Source organism: Lagenorhynchus albirostris, chromosome 3 (assembly GCF_949774975.1).
Source record: "Lagenorhynchus albirostris chromosome 3, mLagAlb1.1, whole genome shotgun sequence".
Classification (NCBI taxonomy): Eukaryota; Metazoa; Chordata; class Mammalia; order Artiodactyla; family Delphinidae; genus Lagenorhynchus; species Lagenorhynchus albirostris.
The window spans coordinates 165,730,100-165,747,003 of NC_083097.1; the positions used below are offsets into that span (position 1 = coordinate 165,730,100).

Below are 16,904 nucleotides of genomic sequence, written 5' to 3' on the forward strand. Positions count from 1 at the left end.
AGGAGGGCAGAGGAAATCAAACACTTGACAGAGGCCAGTGGGTTTCTCTTTCAGCAGATAAAAAGCATTCTGTTAAAGGCGGAAGGGAGGAAAGAAAAACTTGCACCTACAATGCCAGGAAAAAAAAAAACAAAACCTGTTTGCTTGCAATGGCCTGGGAAATTATTCAAGGGCGCTGCATTTCTGTCACAGGACAGCCAAAATGGTCTGAGGGGTAGGTGAGGCTTAGCGAGACCCTCCATGGGGAGTTCTCAGTGTAAACTCACACCTGCGAGGAACTCCTGTCCCCCCTGCACCTGTGTCCCTCGCCAAATTTACAAGATCAGAGTCATGGGCCTAGAAAGAGAACAGGAAAAGTCATGAGTCTATTGTGGTGGGTGGCAGACTCTGGCCCGTGGGCCAGCCACCTGTTTTTGTAAATAAAATTTTACTGACTCCCAGCCATGCCCACTTATTTCCACGTAGTCTGGGGCTGCCTTAGCAAGTTGGGTAGCTGTGACCGAGGCTGTGTGACCTGCAGACTATAGTATATACTATCGGGCTCTTTACAGAAAAAGTCTGCTGAGCCCTGGTCTACTGTATCTAGTTGGTTTGTTTTGGAAACAAGGGCCTATTCCCAGCAATCAAGATGCACCCAGCAGGGCTCATGGGCATGGGAAGCTCCCATTTTTAATCCCCGACACACACAAGGGAATGGAATAAGGGAAGCAGCAAAGTGGCTTAACTGTGTGGAGTCATTACTGAATTCCAGAGCCCTGAAATAGCCCATGCTGGCAGCAAACAGGTACGAGGTGGGTTTCTGAGCATCTCAAGGTCCTCACCGTCCTAAGAATGCCAGCTCTAACCGGCTCCTATATTAGGAAAATTCCAGAACCTTGCAAAACCTTCATTAGTATTCCTTTCAGTGCTGCCACGGTGTGAGCTCGAATATATTTGAATATATCTCATGTCTCAAGGTCAGGAAGAAAACACTTTCATGTACTTATGTAAGCGAGGTGCAGGGCTAGGCAGACGGAACATTCTTCTCCCTCTCTAAGGTACAAGAGTTGTGTATTTGATGAGGGTGGTATTTGAACGCACGGAGAAGGAGGACTTATTCAGAGTACAGGCAACTAGCCAAACATTTTGACCCACTGTAACATATTAGGCACCACTTTATACTTTGTAGCAAATTATATTCACAGCAGATTCAGATTTAGAAGCTGCCAACAAGGAACTAGTTTTCCTGAAGATCTCCTCTTTCCTCTTCTTACTTACTGGGTTCCTGAGAGTGAGCCGAAGTTCAACGCTTAGCTTTAAAATACCTGAAAATTACAATGTGTTCTAAAGAGTGTAAGAATGAAGTACTAATAACCCCTGTAAACTTGTTCTCATTTACACATCACTGGAAATAGAAAGTTCCTGAGGGGTGTGGAATAGGGTCCCCCCCCCAGATTCATGTCCACCCGGAACCTCAGAATGTGGCCTTATTTGGAAACGGGGTCTTTGCAGATGTAATCAAGTCAAGGATCTCAAGATGAGATCATCCTGGATTTAGGGTGGGCCCTCCTAGATCCAAAGGACGGTGTCTTTATAAGGGAAAGAAGAGGGAGATTTGGACGCAGAGAGACACACCGATACAGAGACAGACAGACACACAGAGAGGAGAAGGCCATGTGACGATGGAAGCAGGGGCTTCCCTGGTGGCGCAGTGGTTAAGAATCTGCCTGCCAATGCAGGGGACACGGGTTCGAGCCCTGGTCCGGGAAGATTCCATATGCTGCAGAGCAAATAAGCCCGGGCGCCACAACTACTGAGCCTGCGAGTCACAACTACTGAGCCCATGTGCCACAACTACTGAGCCTGCGTTTCACAACTACTGAGCCCATGTGCCTAGAGCCTGTGCTCTGCAACAAGAGAAGCTACCGCAGGGCTTCCCTGGTGGCGCAGTGGTTGAGAGTCCGCCTGCCAATGCAGGGGACACGGGTTCGTGCCCCGGTCCAGGAAGATCCCACATGCTGCGGAGCAGCTAGGCCTGTGAGCCATGGCCGCTGAGCCTGCACGCCATGGCTGCTGAGCCTGTGCTCCACAACGGGAGAGGCCACAACAGTGAGAGGCCCGCGTACCTCAAAAAAAAAAAAAAAAAAAAAAAGAGAAGCCACCGCAATTTCGAAGCACTGCAACGAAAAGTAGCCCCTGCTCGCCGCAACTAGAGAAAAACCGCACGCAGCAATGAAGACCCAACGCAGCCAAAAATAAAAATAAATAAAATAAATTTATTTTTTAAAAAAACATGGAGGCAGAAGGATGGATAAACAACAAGGTCCTACTGTATAGCACAGGGAACTATATCCAATATCCTGTGATAAACCATATGGAAAAGAATATGAAAAAGAATGTATATATATGTATAACTGAATCACTTTCCTGTATAGTAGAAATTAATACAACATTGTAAATCAACTATATTTCAATTAAAAAAAAAAAAAAGCTAGCCAAAGATCGCCTCTGGCCACCTCTAGAAGCTGAAAGAGTCCATCAAAAGAAAGGATCCTTCCCTAAAGCCTTCTGAAGAAGAATGGCCCTGCACACACCTTGATTTCAGACTTCTGGCCTTCAGAACCACGAAAGAATATATTTCTGTCATTTTAAACCACCCATTTTGTAGTCATTTGTTACAGTAACCCTAGGAAACTAATACAGTTCCTCAAAAGTCAGAGTTATTGTGTCACCAAGTGCTTCATCCTTTTCTAAACATTTTTTTACCGTCTGGTGCACTGGGACCCCGGTGTGGCATTCTGACATTGAGGACCAGTTGAGGACCAGGCCCATTCATGAGCTGGGAAGACAGCTTATAATAAAATAGAATAGAAACTACCAGAGTAAAACTTTGGATCCCATGGTGTGTGTGTGTGTGTGTGTGTGTGTGTGTGTGTGTGTGTGTGTGTGTGTGTGTGTGTGTGTGTGTGTGCGCACGTGTGAGCATGCTTATGGCATCACTGTGTAAAATGGTAGTTTTCATTATGATCGTGGTCAAAACCAAACACACAATAGTGTCCCAGAAGCCCCCCTATCCAGGCCCATCTACAAGGCAAACCTTCCAGACCAACGGAAAGCAACCCCAGTTTTTAAAAATCTCCGGGGACAGTGTTTAGTTTTACCATCTAGAAGGCCTTTGGATTTCACCTTAACTCCGTTCCTGCTTTTTGTTTGTTTATCTTTTGGCCTTGCCTTGCAGCATGTGGGATCTTAGTTCTCCGACCAGGGATGGAACCCGCGCCCCCTGCAGTGGAAGCGCGGAGTCTTAACCACTGGACAGCCAGACAATTCCCTCTGCTTACTGACTAGAGATCAGTTGTCCAGGCAAAATCCATAGAGACAGGAAATAGATTTGTGCCTGGGGACAGGGAAATGGGGGGTGACTGCTAATGAGCAGGAGATTTCCTTTTCCAGTGATGAGAATGTTCTGGAATTAGTGGTGATGGTTGCACAACTCTGTGACTATATTAAAAACCACTGACTCATACACTTTAAAAGGGTGAATGCTATGGTATATGAATTATAATATCCCAATTAAAAAAAGCAGCAGCAGAATGGCTGACCCTGTGGATGGCAGAGCTCTCCCCAGCAGGTGGGGAAGCTGGGGGCCTTCCCCTTTGATCAGAGCTCTGGGAATATTCTAGAAGAGGGAGAAACACCACAAGGGAGGTTTTAGCTTCCTGATCATAAGCGGGGAGGGGGTGCAGGGGGAACCTGGTGACAAATTTAGAAGCACTGATTTACCAGGTGTGACTTATAATTGGGCCTCGGATTTCTGGAGGAGACCACTGTGGTTGTACTTCGTTTAAGAAAAATACTATATATATATATATATATATATATATATATATATATATATATATATGTATATATATGTAGATATATATTTGTTATGAAAGAAGTTATTTAAAAAAAAAAAAGCAAAGTTGTGTTTGCTGTTGTAACCCTAGGACCTGGTTCACAGAGGGTGCCAGGTAATAATCTGCTGAATGAATTAATAAAGGAATGAACGAACACACGCAAACACTGCAGAAGCACTCCACACGCAATGACAACCCTAGGAAATAAGGAGTGGTATTATGTTTCTAATTTGATAGACAGGAAACTGAGGATTAGAGAGTTTTAGTTGCACCTCCAATATCACGGAAGCAGATCTGAGCTCCCTGCTGCCACCTCTGTGTTCATGGTGCTCACGGCTGTGTGTGCAGAGAAGGGGCTGCAGGGCAGGTCAGCGAAGGTGGGGTGACAGCGGCTTGCTGGGGAATGTTAAAAAGCCTGGAATGTTAGAAGCTTCCGTGGTAGAAGGACAGACGGAAAGGGAAATGAGATGGCGCAGGGGTGTGCATAGGAGGCTCCCAAGTCAAATGAGAAGGAAAACCAGGTGCACGATTTTCCTATTGCTTCTGTAACAAACTACCACAAACGCTGGCTGAGAACAACAGAAATCTATTCTCTTTTGGTTCTGGAGGTCTGAAGTCTAAAACAGGTCAAGGGTTTCCCTGGTGGCACAGTGGTTAAGAATCCGCCTGCCAACGCAGGGGACACGGGTTTGATCCCTGCTCTGGGAAAATCTCACATGCCGCGAAGCAACTAGGCCCGTGCGCCACAACTACTGAGCCCATGCGCCACAACTACTGAGCCCATGCAGCGCAACTACTGAGTCTGCATGCTTCAACTACTGAAGCCGGTGCACCTAGAGCCCGTGATCCGTAACACGAGAAGCCATTGCAATGAGTAGCCCCTGCTTGCTGCAACTAGAGAAAGCTCCCGTGCAACAACAAACGCAGCCATTAAAAAAAAATGAAAACAAAATAAAATAAAATGTAACCACCCACAATGCGTTAACCGTAAATACTCTAAATTAAACCTTTAGAACATTATTTTTTCAAGACACGATGGCAAGTCGGCTGTGTATTTGCTACTTTGAACGTAACCAAACACTACTTTAATCTCGGTGGAAACTATGAATCTACCTAAGAACAAAAGCAGAGAAACGCCAGTAGAATTTAGTTTACACCCAAGGCAATTTTAACCACACAAAAAATGAGCATAGCTGCAGGGGTCCTTTCCCTGAGACTTCCACAAGGACATTATTTTAATCACTCTACCCCTCCCCCGTCAGCCACATTCCTCCTCCAAAAAAATTCCTACCGGCCGCTCCAGAACTGTGACTGGAATTGTTTTGCACCTGGAGAGAGGGTTTTCAAAACAGAGCGGCTCTTTGCCACTTTCAGGGGAAAAGTAAAGTTTAACTAACAAAGAAACAGTGATTGGGCTGGACGTAACAAAGACCTCTGGGCTTAAAATGACTTAAGAGAGTCCCGATGAAAATGTTTAGATGAAAGTGTTTAAAAAGTCATCGATGGAATTTGAGGAAATGGAAACAGGACCCAGGATGAGTGAAGAAAAATGAAGGAGACCTTGACACAAGGCTCAGAAATATGCTAAACACGTGGAAGGTAAACACCCAGGGAGGCACAGCTGGTGACCACAGCCCTAGTCCCGGGCGCTGGTGACATGGGCAACGGGCCCTGCAGCCAGCTGTAATCGTTACTGTGTGACAAGAATGAAAATTATACCACAGTTTCTGCCAGGAACAACGTACATGCCACCACAACTTTCAGCGTGGGGGCATTCTCAAGTCGACTGAAGGAAAAAAGAGAAAGAAAGGAACCAAAGAATCCCTTTCTCCTTTCTCTCAGGTATGCCATTGAAAAGGGACATAAGCGATACAAACCCCAAACAAGTTAAATTTACAAGAATTAAATTTAGTATGCCCGCCGGCTGTATGCTCTTACTGGATTTAGAGCAACCTTTTTTTTTTTCTTTCCCACTCAAAAGGGCTTGAGCCATAGAGCTAGCAAGCTACTGATAAAGCATAAAACTCTGACCCAGTCCAAACAACCGAGATGCTCAAACTTTCCAGACTCTTTATTACTTGGAATGTCAACTTAAAAATACAGGCCTGGGATGGAAGGAAGGAAGGAAGGAAGGAAGGAAGAAATAATGCCATTTGCAGCAACAGGGATGGACCTAGAGAATATCATATTTAAGTGAAGTAAGTCAGAAAGAGAAAGACAGGGCTTCCCTGGTGGCACAGTGGTTAAGAATCCGCCTGCCAATGCAGGGGACACGGGTTCGAACCCTGGTCCGGGAAGATCCCACATGCCGCTGAGCAACTGAGCCCGTGTGCCACAACTACTGAGCCCGTGTGCCACAACTACTGAGCCCGTGTGCCACAACTATTGAGCCCGTGCGCCTAGAGTCCATGCTCTGCAACAAGAGAAGCCACCACAATGAAGCCCGTGCACTGCAATGACGAGTAGCGCCCGCTCGCCGCAACTAGAGAAAGCCCGTGCGCAGCAACGAAGACCCAACACAGCCAAAAATAAATAATAAATAAAATAAACATTAAAAAAAAGACAAATATCGCATATCATTTATATGTGGAATCTAAAAAAAATGATACAAATGAACTTATCTAGGAGGCAGAAGTAGACTCACAGACATAGGAAACAAACTTATGGTTACCAAAGGGGATGGCGGGGGTGGGGGATAAACCAGGAATTTGGGATTAACATATACACACCTGTTGTTTACCTGTTTATATATGAAGCAGGTAAACAACAAGGACTTACTGTATAGCACAGGGAACTATACTCAATATCTTGTAATAACCTATAATGGAAAAGAATCTGAAAAAGAATATACATAACTGAGTCACTCTGCTGTACACCTGAAACTAACACAGCTTTGTAAATCAACTGTACTTCAAAAAAAAATTAAAATTAAAATACAGGCCTGGGGGCATACCATATGCACGGAGTATATAACATTTATTGAGCATTCACCATATGCTAGGCGCTGTGCCATGCACCTTACACATATGACCCCATCAAATCCCCAACCAATCCTTATTCCCGGTTTAAAGGTGGGGAGACTGAGACTTAGTGGTGGAAACTGGCACCAGAACCCAGATCTGATTTGACACTCAAGCCTGGGCTCTGGACACTTCTCCGTACAGCTCCAGAATTACTCATTCACCCGGATACCTGCAAAATCATCCCCAGATCGCCCTTGGCCATAGGGCTGTTCACCTGTCCTGAACTCTCTCTGGTCAACAAGAAGGGACCCGCCCTTCCTCGCTCCTGGCTGGAGTTCCACTCTCCCCGAACGGAGGCAAAGGGGGAAAAGCTGTGTTCTTCGCTTCTGTGGTAAAACTTCGCGAACACTTTTGACCCCTCGGGCCAGCCATCTCTTCTACCGCTTCGATCTCAACAGAGCACCAGGTAGAAAAGACAAGAGGACAGCTACAACAAACCGTGCAAGGACCAAGGGCCTCTCATTCCTGCACCGCACCATCTAAATTCTCCCATAAGAGAGAAACTGGAGAGAGAACTAAGAAAGACCCAAAGCACACACACTTCGTATGTTTTTGTTACCCCAACGATCAATTGTCAGGAGGACGTCTGCTCCGCGGAATAAGTGCTGCTCGGAGGCTTCAAGTCCCCCCGGTGCTGGGTATTTTTATGGTTATCGCCACATCCCAGGTCCTGCCCCGGGGAGCTCCAGAACCTGGAACCCGTGTCCTTTCCCGGCTGAACCACGGAGGCTGCACCGCCCAAGCGCTGGGGCTCGGACAGAACCGGCGGGCATCGTCTGCACTCTGCATTCGCCAACCACAGCCCACATGCACGAAAGGGGCAGCCTGCACTGCAGGACCCGCCCGCCAGTTTGGACGAGCCCATGGGGGCCGGGCCCGAAGCCCAGGCAGCCCCGGGGGTCCAGCGCCCGACGCCGCCCCCGGGCCCCGACGGCGCCTCCTCGGGGCCCGAACCCCATTCTTCTCAGCCCCGCCCCACCGGCCTCACCTCGGTCCCCCGCTGGTCACTCGCCGCCCGCAGCTTCGTTAGCGTCCCGGCCGCCTCTGCCGCCCGGCCTCCCGGGATCCACTGCCGCCCTCAGCCCGGAGCCGGAAGCGGGAAGCCGCGCGGGCGAGGTGCGCACGCGCTGCTCCGCCCCGGAGGGCGGACTAGAGGGTGTGGGCCCGGAAGGGGGCGTGGCCGCGAGGATCGGTGGGTCCGGGTAACTAAGGACTTGGGTTGAAGCTGTACCTGGGGCCTCAGGCAGGGGTCGTTCGCTCGGGTTTACGCGGGGCGAGGGGACTGAAGAGTATTTGCGAGGAGGGTGAGAGTGATCCTTGAAGGGCGGGTTAGTGGAGCAAGGGGGCTACGGGCGATCCTGAGGGGAAATCCGCGGGGTGGGGGGCTTTTTTGGGGAGGGGGTCAGTGGGGCGCTGGGGTATCTGTGGGACTGGGGGGCGCTTAGAGGGGATCTTAAGGAGAGATCAGCGGGATTGAGGGGCGTTTTGTGGGGTCAACGGGGGCCTGGGTGATTAGCGGAACCGGGAGGGGTTTCCTGGGAGAAGATAGCGGTACTGGGGGGGGGCGGCTTGGGGAGTTGGGGGTGTCTGGATGCGGGAGTTGGGGTACAGTGGAAGCTTGGGGACATCTAAGGGGGATGAGTCCGGGGACGAGAAGTTTGAGAGGGGAGAGTACGAGAAATGGAGAGAACAGGGCTGTCTCCTGTGAAGACGTGGCAGCATAGATTACAGGAAATGAAGATTACAGATCTTGGAAAATGAGTCATATATCTCTCAAGTGGTCCCAGACACCCCAGTATAGGTACCACCAGATACCCCAAACACATACCAGACACCCAGGCAGATGCCATCAGATACTCGCTTTCAGGCACCCTCAAATAGGTCAGACACCCACGTAGGTCTGTTAAATGCCCCCAAACTATTCAAAATCTGAAAAACACGCCAAATATCTCAAAAGTACTGGACACCTTCATCCAGGAGCCATCAGACACCCCCAAACAGGCTTTCAGACACCCAGAAACACCCAGAAACATACCGCACATGGACACTTTCAGACACCCTCCAACACAGATGCTATCAGATACCCCCAAACAGGTGTTCAGAGTCTGAAACACATGCCAGACACCCCCACACAGATGTTTTTAGACACCTGTAGCCACGCCAGATGTCTCTCCAAGTGTCAGCACCCCTCAGGTGCCATCAGCCATCCGGGTCCTGAGGCTTCTTGTCTAACCCAGGTCCCCCATAAGTGGAGGGGGTGGGCAGGAACCAGGAGAGAAGCCAAGCACCTTTCACCTAAGGCCCAAGTTGTTCAACCAGGTCAAACCAAACTCACCTCAAAACACACACAATCTGTGGTTGAGAGCTCTCAGTTCAGAAACTGGGTGGCAAAGTTCCCAAGTGACCTGCCTTCACTTTAAGTTTAGGCTTCATGATCAAGAGAGGGAGCATGTCCAGGGAGTTGGGGAGCCCAGAAGTGCAAGAACCCCACCCCAGTTGAGGCCATCAGATACCCCACCCCAACTGAGGTCAGAAGCCCAGAGGTCTCGATGGATCTGTAAATGTTCACTCTCTGAATTGCTATGACTTTTGGACTTTATCCCAAAGGCAATGGGGAGCCATTGACGATTCTAAGCAGGAAGAATGGCATGAGCCTTATTTCTATAGCCCCCTGGGTTATAGAAACCTTCAGGTTGACATAGTTCTCCCCTAAAACCTTTCCAAGGGGCCTGTCAGGAAGGAGAGGTATCTCTTGTCTTCCTTTTATCCATCCAACCATTTTCTGCATTCTTTTGAGTCCTTATCATGGGCCAGGGACTCTGCTAAGAGCTAAGGAGCTATATGTCTATAGCTGCATTTCCCAGTCTTGGTACTAATGACAATGGGGGCTGGATAATTCTCTGTCGTCAGGGGCTTCTGTGCATCAGAGGGTATTGAGCAACCCTGGTCTCTTCCCATTAGATGCAAATAGCACTGCTAATCCTGACAGCCAAAAATGTCTCCAGATATTGCCAAATGTTCTTTAGGGGGACAAAATGGCCCTTGGCTGACAGCAATTGGCCTCAGAGACGCTCAGAACCTACAGTCACCTAATGCCAGCTTCCTGGGGAGGTGGCCCTTCGCTTTGTTTTAGAGAGTGAGTAAGAGTTATGTGGCAGAGGGAGTTCCAGGAACAGTGCTGAATGAGCAAGGTGCAGGTGATGGGCACAGGCAGCCACAAGACTTCAGGGTGGCGGCGGCGGGCAATCCCGATGGCTGAGTAGTGGGAGAGAAGGGTGGAGGGGTAGGCGGGGTCAGACCACGGAGGGACCTCAGAGGTCAAGGCCAGGAACAGGACTGTCTGGAATTGTGTTCCATCAGCGGGGTTCGTCTCTAGGTAAAGCATCTCAGCTTTACCCTGGAGACGCACCTTCCATAATTACCTGGAGCGTGACTCATTCACTGTTCTGTTTAACTTACTGTGGGGCTGTTTCCTTAAGTCAGTAACATCTGGCTTTGAATACCTGCGATGGGAGGTAGGCTTGTGACGAATTATACCTGGGCAGTGCCTGCTCTCCACCTGCTGGGAGCGAGACACAGCCTTTCTGGCCTCACATGCTTCCTTAGACAGGTGTGGGGCTGTGGTCAGAGCCCAGGGTTAGGGTCTGTGATTTAGATGCTAGCTTTGCCTCCTCAACAACAAGAAATAATGATGATGTCAGTAGGTGCTACCATTGCCTGTAAGTACCCGGGGCCATGCTGAGTGCTAGCCACATCATTTCTGTGACACGAGCTCCAATCTTCCCTGACCTCAAAGGGTTGTCCCGAAAGTCAAATGATGTTTCCAGGAGGTGGAACTTGACTCCTGCCCTCCTGAGTGTAGGCTGGATTGAGGGACTCGCTTCCAAAGAAGAGAGTAGGGAAACGGGAAAAATAGTAACCCGGCAGATGTTACCTTAACCAGGTGTTCAAGGTGAACATCTCCACGGATGTCACGTCAATAGCACGTCCCCCCGATCTGATCAGCCAGGAAGGTTCCCCAAATCCATAACCCCTTTCTAATTATAAGAAAACATCAGACAAACCCAGATTAAAGGACATCGTACAAGACACCTGGGTAACATTTCTCAAGACTGTCAAGGTCATGAACAATAAGAAGAGACGGAGAAAAACCCTCAAAGACCAGAGAGACTGGGAAGACAGGGTGATTGAAGATAATGTAGTATCTGAATTGGATCCTGAAACAGAAGGAGAACACTAATGGGAAAAAAACCCCCAAACTGGTGAAATCTGAATTAAGTCTGGAGTTTGGTTAATAGTACTGTACCAATGTTGGTTCCTAAATTGTGACAAACATATTGTGGTCATATAAGATATTAACATGAGGGGAAGCCAGGTGAACCACGTAAGGGGGCTCTCTCTGCACTTTTCTGTAAATCTAAAATGAAAGTACTTCCCTGGTGGTGCAGTGGTTAAGAATCCGCCTGCCAATGCTGGGGACACGGGTTCGAGCCGTGGTCCGGGAAGATCCCACATGCCGCGGAGCAACTAAGCCCGAGCACCACAACTACTGAGCCTGCGCTCTAGAGCCCACGAGCCACAACTACGGAAGTCCACGTGCTCTAGAGCCCGTGCTCCGCAACAAAAGAAGCCACCGCAATGAAGCCTGTGCACCGCAACGAAGAGTAGACCCTGCTCACTGCAACTAGAGAAACCCCGCATGCAGCAATGAACACCCAGCGCAGCCAAAAAAAAAAAAAAAAATTAAGAAAAATAAAAAAAGTTAAAAAAATAAAATGAAAAGTTTCGGGGAGAAAAGGGATCTGCCGCCCACTGGAGGGTTAGGGGAGTCCTCAGATAGATAGTTGTATAACCTAAGTTAGGGTATAATGCCAAAATGCAGCAAAAGATTCCACTTACAAGTCCCAGGTCTGGTCTTTTTGAAGTAACAAAACATTTAAGTTATCCCTCCTGCCTGCCTTGCATTGCATTCTACGCGTGGTAATTCGTTGCTTTATGCGTGGTAATTCGTTGCTTTATGCTAGCCACGGACAGCAATCCACAGCAGTTTCATGCTTATACCAAAGAATGGAATCTGATCCTTTGTACCTGGTATTTTGCCTGTAAGTCTACTGATAAAAGATTATTGGAAGCCAGTCACAGAATCTGAAAATAAACTCTAGTCTCTCGTTTACTATTTTAGGGCTTTCATAGAAGCCAAGGACTCATTGCAAAACATTTTTGCAAGGATGACCGCTTGTATTCCATCCAGCAACAATACATTTTTGCCTGGTTTAGAATTACCGGTAGCTTATTTCAAAGCGAAGGAAAACCAACTGAGCACGTGTTTGCTGTCTTTAGAACAGCTGGCAAAAATATGGTATGAAAGTGTTTTCATCTTCCTATTACTCTAAATATTATTGTACAGAGCTATTATTAATGCCGTTTTTTGGTGGGAAGACCTTAAAAATTGCCCCAAATATTGACATTAAGCGCGTCAAACAACAGAGTGTCTTTGGTATATTAAACTTTTGGTTTTCATGTACCTGTAACTTAATTTTCCTTTAAACTATAAAATTTTGCCTTTGGTACAACTAAAAGAATTAAAAATTAATTTTATTAAACAAAAAATAGGGACTTCTCTGGCGCTCCAGTGGTTAAGACTTCCTCTTCCATTGCAGGGGGTGCGGGGTTGATCCCTGGTCGGGGAGCTAAGATCCCACATGCCTCGCGGCCAAAAAACCAAAACATAAAACAGAAGCAACATTGTAACAAATTCAATAAAAACTTTAAAAACGGTCCACATCAAAAAAAAAAGTTAAAAAAATATTAAATGGCGTCATGTGGCAGTGGATTGGTGATCAGGGGCTCAGGCTCTGAGTTCAGACCCTGCTGTGTGACCTTTGGCAAGAACTTAACTCCTCTGGGCCTCAGATTCCTCATCTGTAGAAAGGGGGACTACTAGTGCCTATCTTACAGAGTTGTGAAGATTAATGAGGAAATCTGTTTAAAGGACTTGGTGTTTGGGATATTGTATCTGCTCAGTATGGTAATGTTACTCTCTATTTGTACAAAGTCTTCTGTGATTGTAAAGTGACCTTCAGGAAATGAGTCCCTGTTGGAACCCTCATCTTCAAGGTCAGATGTGTAAGGGGTTCATTGATCTGTTGGCTATTGTAAGTCACTTCCCTGGGTCTTCCTTGCTGCTGGGAAAGCTAGCTCGGGGATCGGCAAACTTTGGCTATAAAGAGCTGTAAGGTAAATATTTTCGGCTTTGAGAACGTGCTGCAAAATACTCAGCCCTGCCATTATAGCGTGGATGCATTTCTGTACTGTCCATGGCCCAGTCCCGGATCTTTGACCTCATTCTTCCTCCTGCCAACCTCCCACTTGCCCCTTGAATTTGATGCCTCAGATACAGCTCCGTGGGGGCTTGATCCTGGCCCTCCAGGGAAGTCCCTGTATCCAGCAGACCTCACCCCCGACCCCCAGAAGAAGAGAGTAGGAAGTCAACAGAAACAGGAAGTCACCTGCTGCTTAAAAGGACTTTAAGGTGCTGAAGACTTGGCAAAGCCCAGGTGGCCTCAGCTGAAAACTGAGGCCATGTCTCAGAAAGCGGGTTGGAAATCTTCCAATGCAGAGAAAGCTCCGAAGGCGACACCCCTGAGAAGAGCAGGCAACAGTCCCACCACCAGCAAAAACAGTGCTCCGGAAAGAGGGAGGAATCAGGAAGAAGGAAGATGCCCATGTGTGGGGCCGGGCAAGGAGGAAATGCAAAACCTGTGGCTCAGGTCACAGGGAGGCAGCTGCCCTGCAGGTGGAGGGACAGCTCTCACGGCACAGCCCATCCTGGGGCCAGTTCTCTACGGCCCTCTGCAGTGATTCTCACTGGGGACAATCCTAGCCCCCAGGGGACACTTGGCCACATCTAGAGACATTTTTGGTTGTCATGAGCCATGGGATGGGGGGGTAATAAGTATCTAGTAGGTGGAGACCAGGGATGCCGGTCAACGTCCTCCAATGCACAAAATAGCCCCCTTCCCCCAGCAAAGAATTACTAGGCCTCAAATAGCCATTAGGCCAAGGTTGAGGAACCCTGCACTAGCCTGAATTTGCAACTAACAAGCAGTTGCCGGTGCCTCTTCTCTCTCCCTTACAAAGCCCGATTTGTTTTCAAAAAGGTGATACGCTAAATCTCAGAAAAGGCCAGAGTCATCTCCCTCCAAGGCCTCTGGAACCCAGTACTTTTTCCTGAGCAGACACCATTACCCCCCAGACAGCCCCGGGAGGCAGGAAATTGCCTGTTACGGGCTGATCGTGCCTCCCCCCACCGACCCCAATGCATATGTTATAGTCCTAACCCCCCTCAGTACATCAGAAGGTGGTCTTATTTGGAAATAGGGTCATTGCCATTTTATTTAGTTCAGTGAGATCATACTACGGTAGGGTCAGCCCCTAATACAATGGGACTGACGTCCTTAGGAAAGGGGGAATTTCAGACGTAGACAGGCATCCAGGGACAATGCCATGTGAAGATTATAGTTCTGCCGGCACAAGCCACCAGAATCCCAGAAGCCAGGAGAGACACCTGGGGTGGACCCTTCCCTAGCACCTTCAGAGGAAGCCTGGCCCTGCTGACACCTTGATGTCGAACTTCTTCAGAACTGTGAGACAATGCATTTCTGTGGTTTAAGCCAACCAGATGGTGTTACTTTGTTACGCAGCCCTAGCTAACTAATATACTGCCCGAGTCTGGATTTTGCCAAACGATTTTTGCAACGACGAAAGCTGAGACTCAAAGGGAATTTGGCGGCGGCGGGGAGGGGGGCGCCCAAGCTAACCAAATGGTCCCTGCTCTTAGGGATGGATTCCTGGTGAACATCCAGGAAGCCAGGGTTGGTTCGAGCTTAGAAAGGGTGAAATAGGACGAGGATGCAAAGAGAGAAGGATACCATGAGAATGATTTAGGGGAAGTGAAGGAGAGGAAGTGGCTGCCATCCAGGGGGATGGGCTGGGCCACCGGACTTACCAGAGTTCAGAAAAGGTTTGCCACACAGCGGGCAGCTGGAGTGGCCAGAGAAGGTTCCTTGAGCCAGCTGGTGCCCGTTGACACATTCTTTCCGCTCTCGAGCATCCTGTCCTTTGTCTTTCAGAAGCACTGGGCTCTTCCCCTGTTGGGGACAGAGGTGGGCCTTAGAATGCCCTGTGCATCCAGTCTCGCCTCGAAGCATAGAGATCTGGAGCCAGGGGCACCCTGACAAGCAGCAGAAGGCAGAGGGGGATTCCCCCCACCCCCACCCCCGGCCCAGCCCCCTGACCTTCTCCTTCTGCCTGGTGACTCGACATCGGAGGGAACTCAGTCTGCGCTTCACCCTGGCACTCCTGTCACTTCTCTCCATCTTCCCCGCTCTGTCCTCGCTCCTGAGGGCCAGAAAATTTGGTGAGGAGAGCGCAGCAGACCCAGAAGGCCCTTCTGAGCCAGTCCTGCAGGTCGCTTCTGGGATCCACCCGGAATCTGTCTCCCTGAGGCCCCTTCATCCTGTTTCACCCCTGTTGTGGTCCCTAACTCTCTCCCTCCTTCTCTCACTCACTCATTCACTGAACAAACATTTACAGAGGTTTGCAGATTTCAGGAACCTTGGGGACCAGGTTTGCAGAGGGGAAGGTGACATGGTCTCCAACTTGAGGTCCCTTGATGGGCCCTGTCCATCGCAGTCTCCTCCCTCTGATTCATGCCCCCTTCCTATCTCCATCAGCCTAAAATCCTGCCCATTCTTCCTGTGGGATATCTGTCAAACCCGGCTTCCCTCTTCCCATCCAATGCTCCAGCCCCAGATCGTGCCTCTCCTGGATGGCTGGCATACCCTCATTTAATAAATATGTACTAAGTCATTGACAAAGAAACCCAGCCCCCACAGAATCTAGTCCCTGGAGGGAGATTCCGTACCTCCAGTCTGTACCCCTCAGTGCTCACCATCATCGCTCACCACAGAGCTGTGCTCCTGTGCTTCCCAGGTGTGTTCTGGCCTCTGCTGACTCCCCCCTCCCTCCCCTCCTCCCAGCCCCACCCCGACACCGTTCCTGAGGAAGGCACCGATTTCTTTTCCCCATCCTCATTTCTTCGTATTGGTGAACTCCTACTGTTCCATCGGAATCCAGCTCAAGCTGTCACCTCCTCCAAGAAGCCCTCCTCTGCCCTCCCAGGGCATATGAGGAGCCCCCCTACCACCCCTACCATTGATGGCCCTGATGGTTCTAGTGAGAGGACGGGGCCCCCAGCTCAGGGCCCACGGTAACCTCTTGTGGGAATCCAGTGGCAGCCCGCCAGCAACTCTGCGTACTCACTCGGACAGGAACTCAAACCAGGTGAGGTTTGAGTGGGCTCCTCCGGGGCTGATGGACAAGCGAGCCCTCTCCCGGGCCCTGCAGGATCAGAGGGGACAGACACAACAGCCCTTCCTCCCTCCCGCAGATGCCCCCTCTCGTGCCCCTCTCCCTCTGGGCTCCTGTGGATAGGTGTGCCCCCCCGTGCCATGTCTGAGATCCCACCATCCCTCCACATGTGGGCTTGTTTACATGGTCATTGCGATGGGTTTTCCAGCAGAGGGTGATAACAGGTCTTGGTCAAACAAAATCTGCATGTCAGGACGTTTTTCTAACAGATGGCAGTATTTTGGGAAAGAGGTACCTTTTCCCATTTGGACAAAGGTAGTGCACGGACTGGTGGCGGCTCGCTTCTGCATCCTGCCCTTTCCCACACCTGGGCGTCCTCCCACCTCTCCTGTCACCGTTTTCCTCCCATTTCTCCTTGTCTTCACACCATGCCTGTTCACTCCTATACCTGTCCCCCTACACCTTCCCCCTACACCTGTCCTCCGCCTCTGTCCTCACATACCTGTTGCCTCACACCTAGCCCCCTTTCCACTTACCCATGGTACTGTCGGAGTTCTTGAAGCACCTGCTGGACAATTAGCCTGCAATGGCAGATAAAAACAGCCCACAGCTGCCCCACATGACAGACATT

At 49.3% G+C, this 16,904-nt stretch overlaps 1 protein-coding gene across 1 annotated transcript in view; it reads right to left on the bottom strand.

Annotated features, from left to right (window-relative positions):
* The window catches only part of ARHGEF18 (Rho/Rac guanine nucleotide exchange factor 18), an 86,351-nt gene that overhangs the window by 51,854 nt on the left and 17,593 nt on the right, over positions 1-16,904 (bottom strand). Inside the window, exons 7-10 of the mRNA XM_060145383.1 lie at positions 16,810-16,854; positions 16,226-16,303; positions 15,199-15,301; positions 14,910-15,051 (exon numbers count right to left, since the gene is read on the bottom strand). Of these exons, the coding sequence (XP_060001366.1) occupies positions 14,910-15,051; positions 15,199-15,301; positions 16,226-16,303; positions 16,810-16,854 (368 nt within the window). The remainder of the gene's footprint in view (positions 1-14,909; positions 15,052-15,198; positions 15,302-16,225; positions 16,304-16,809; positions 16,855-16,904) is intronic.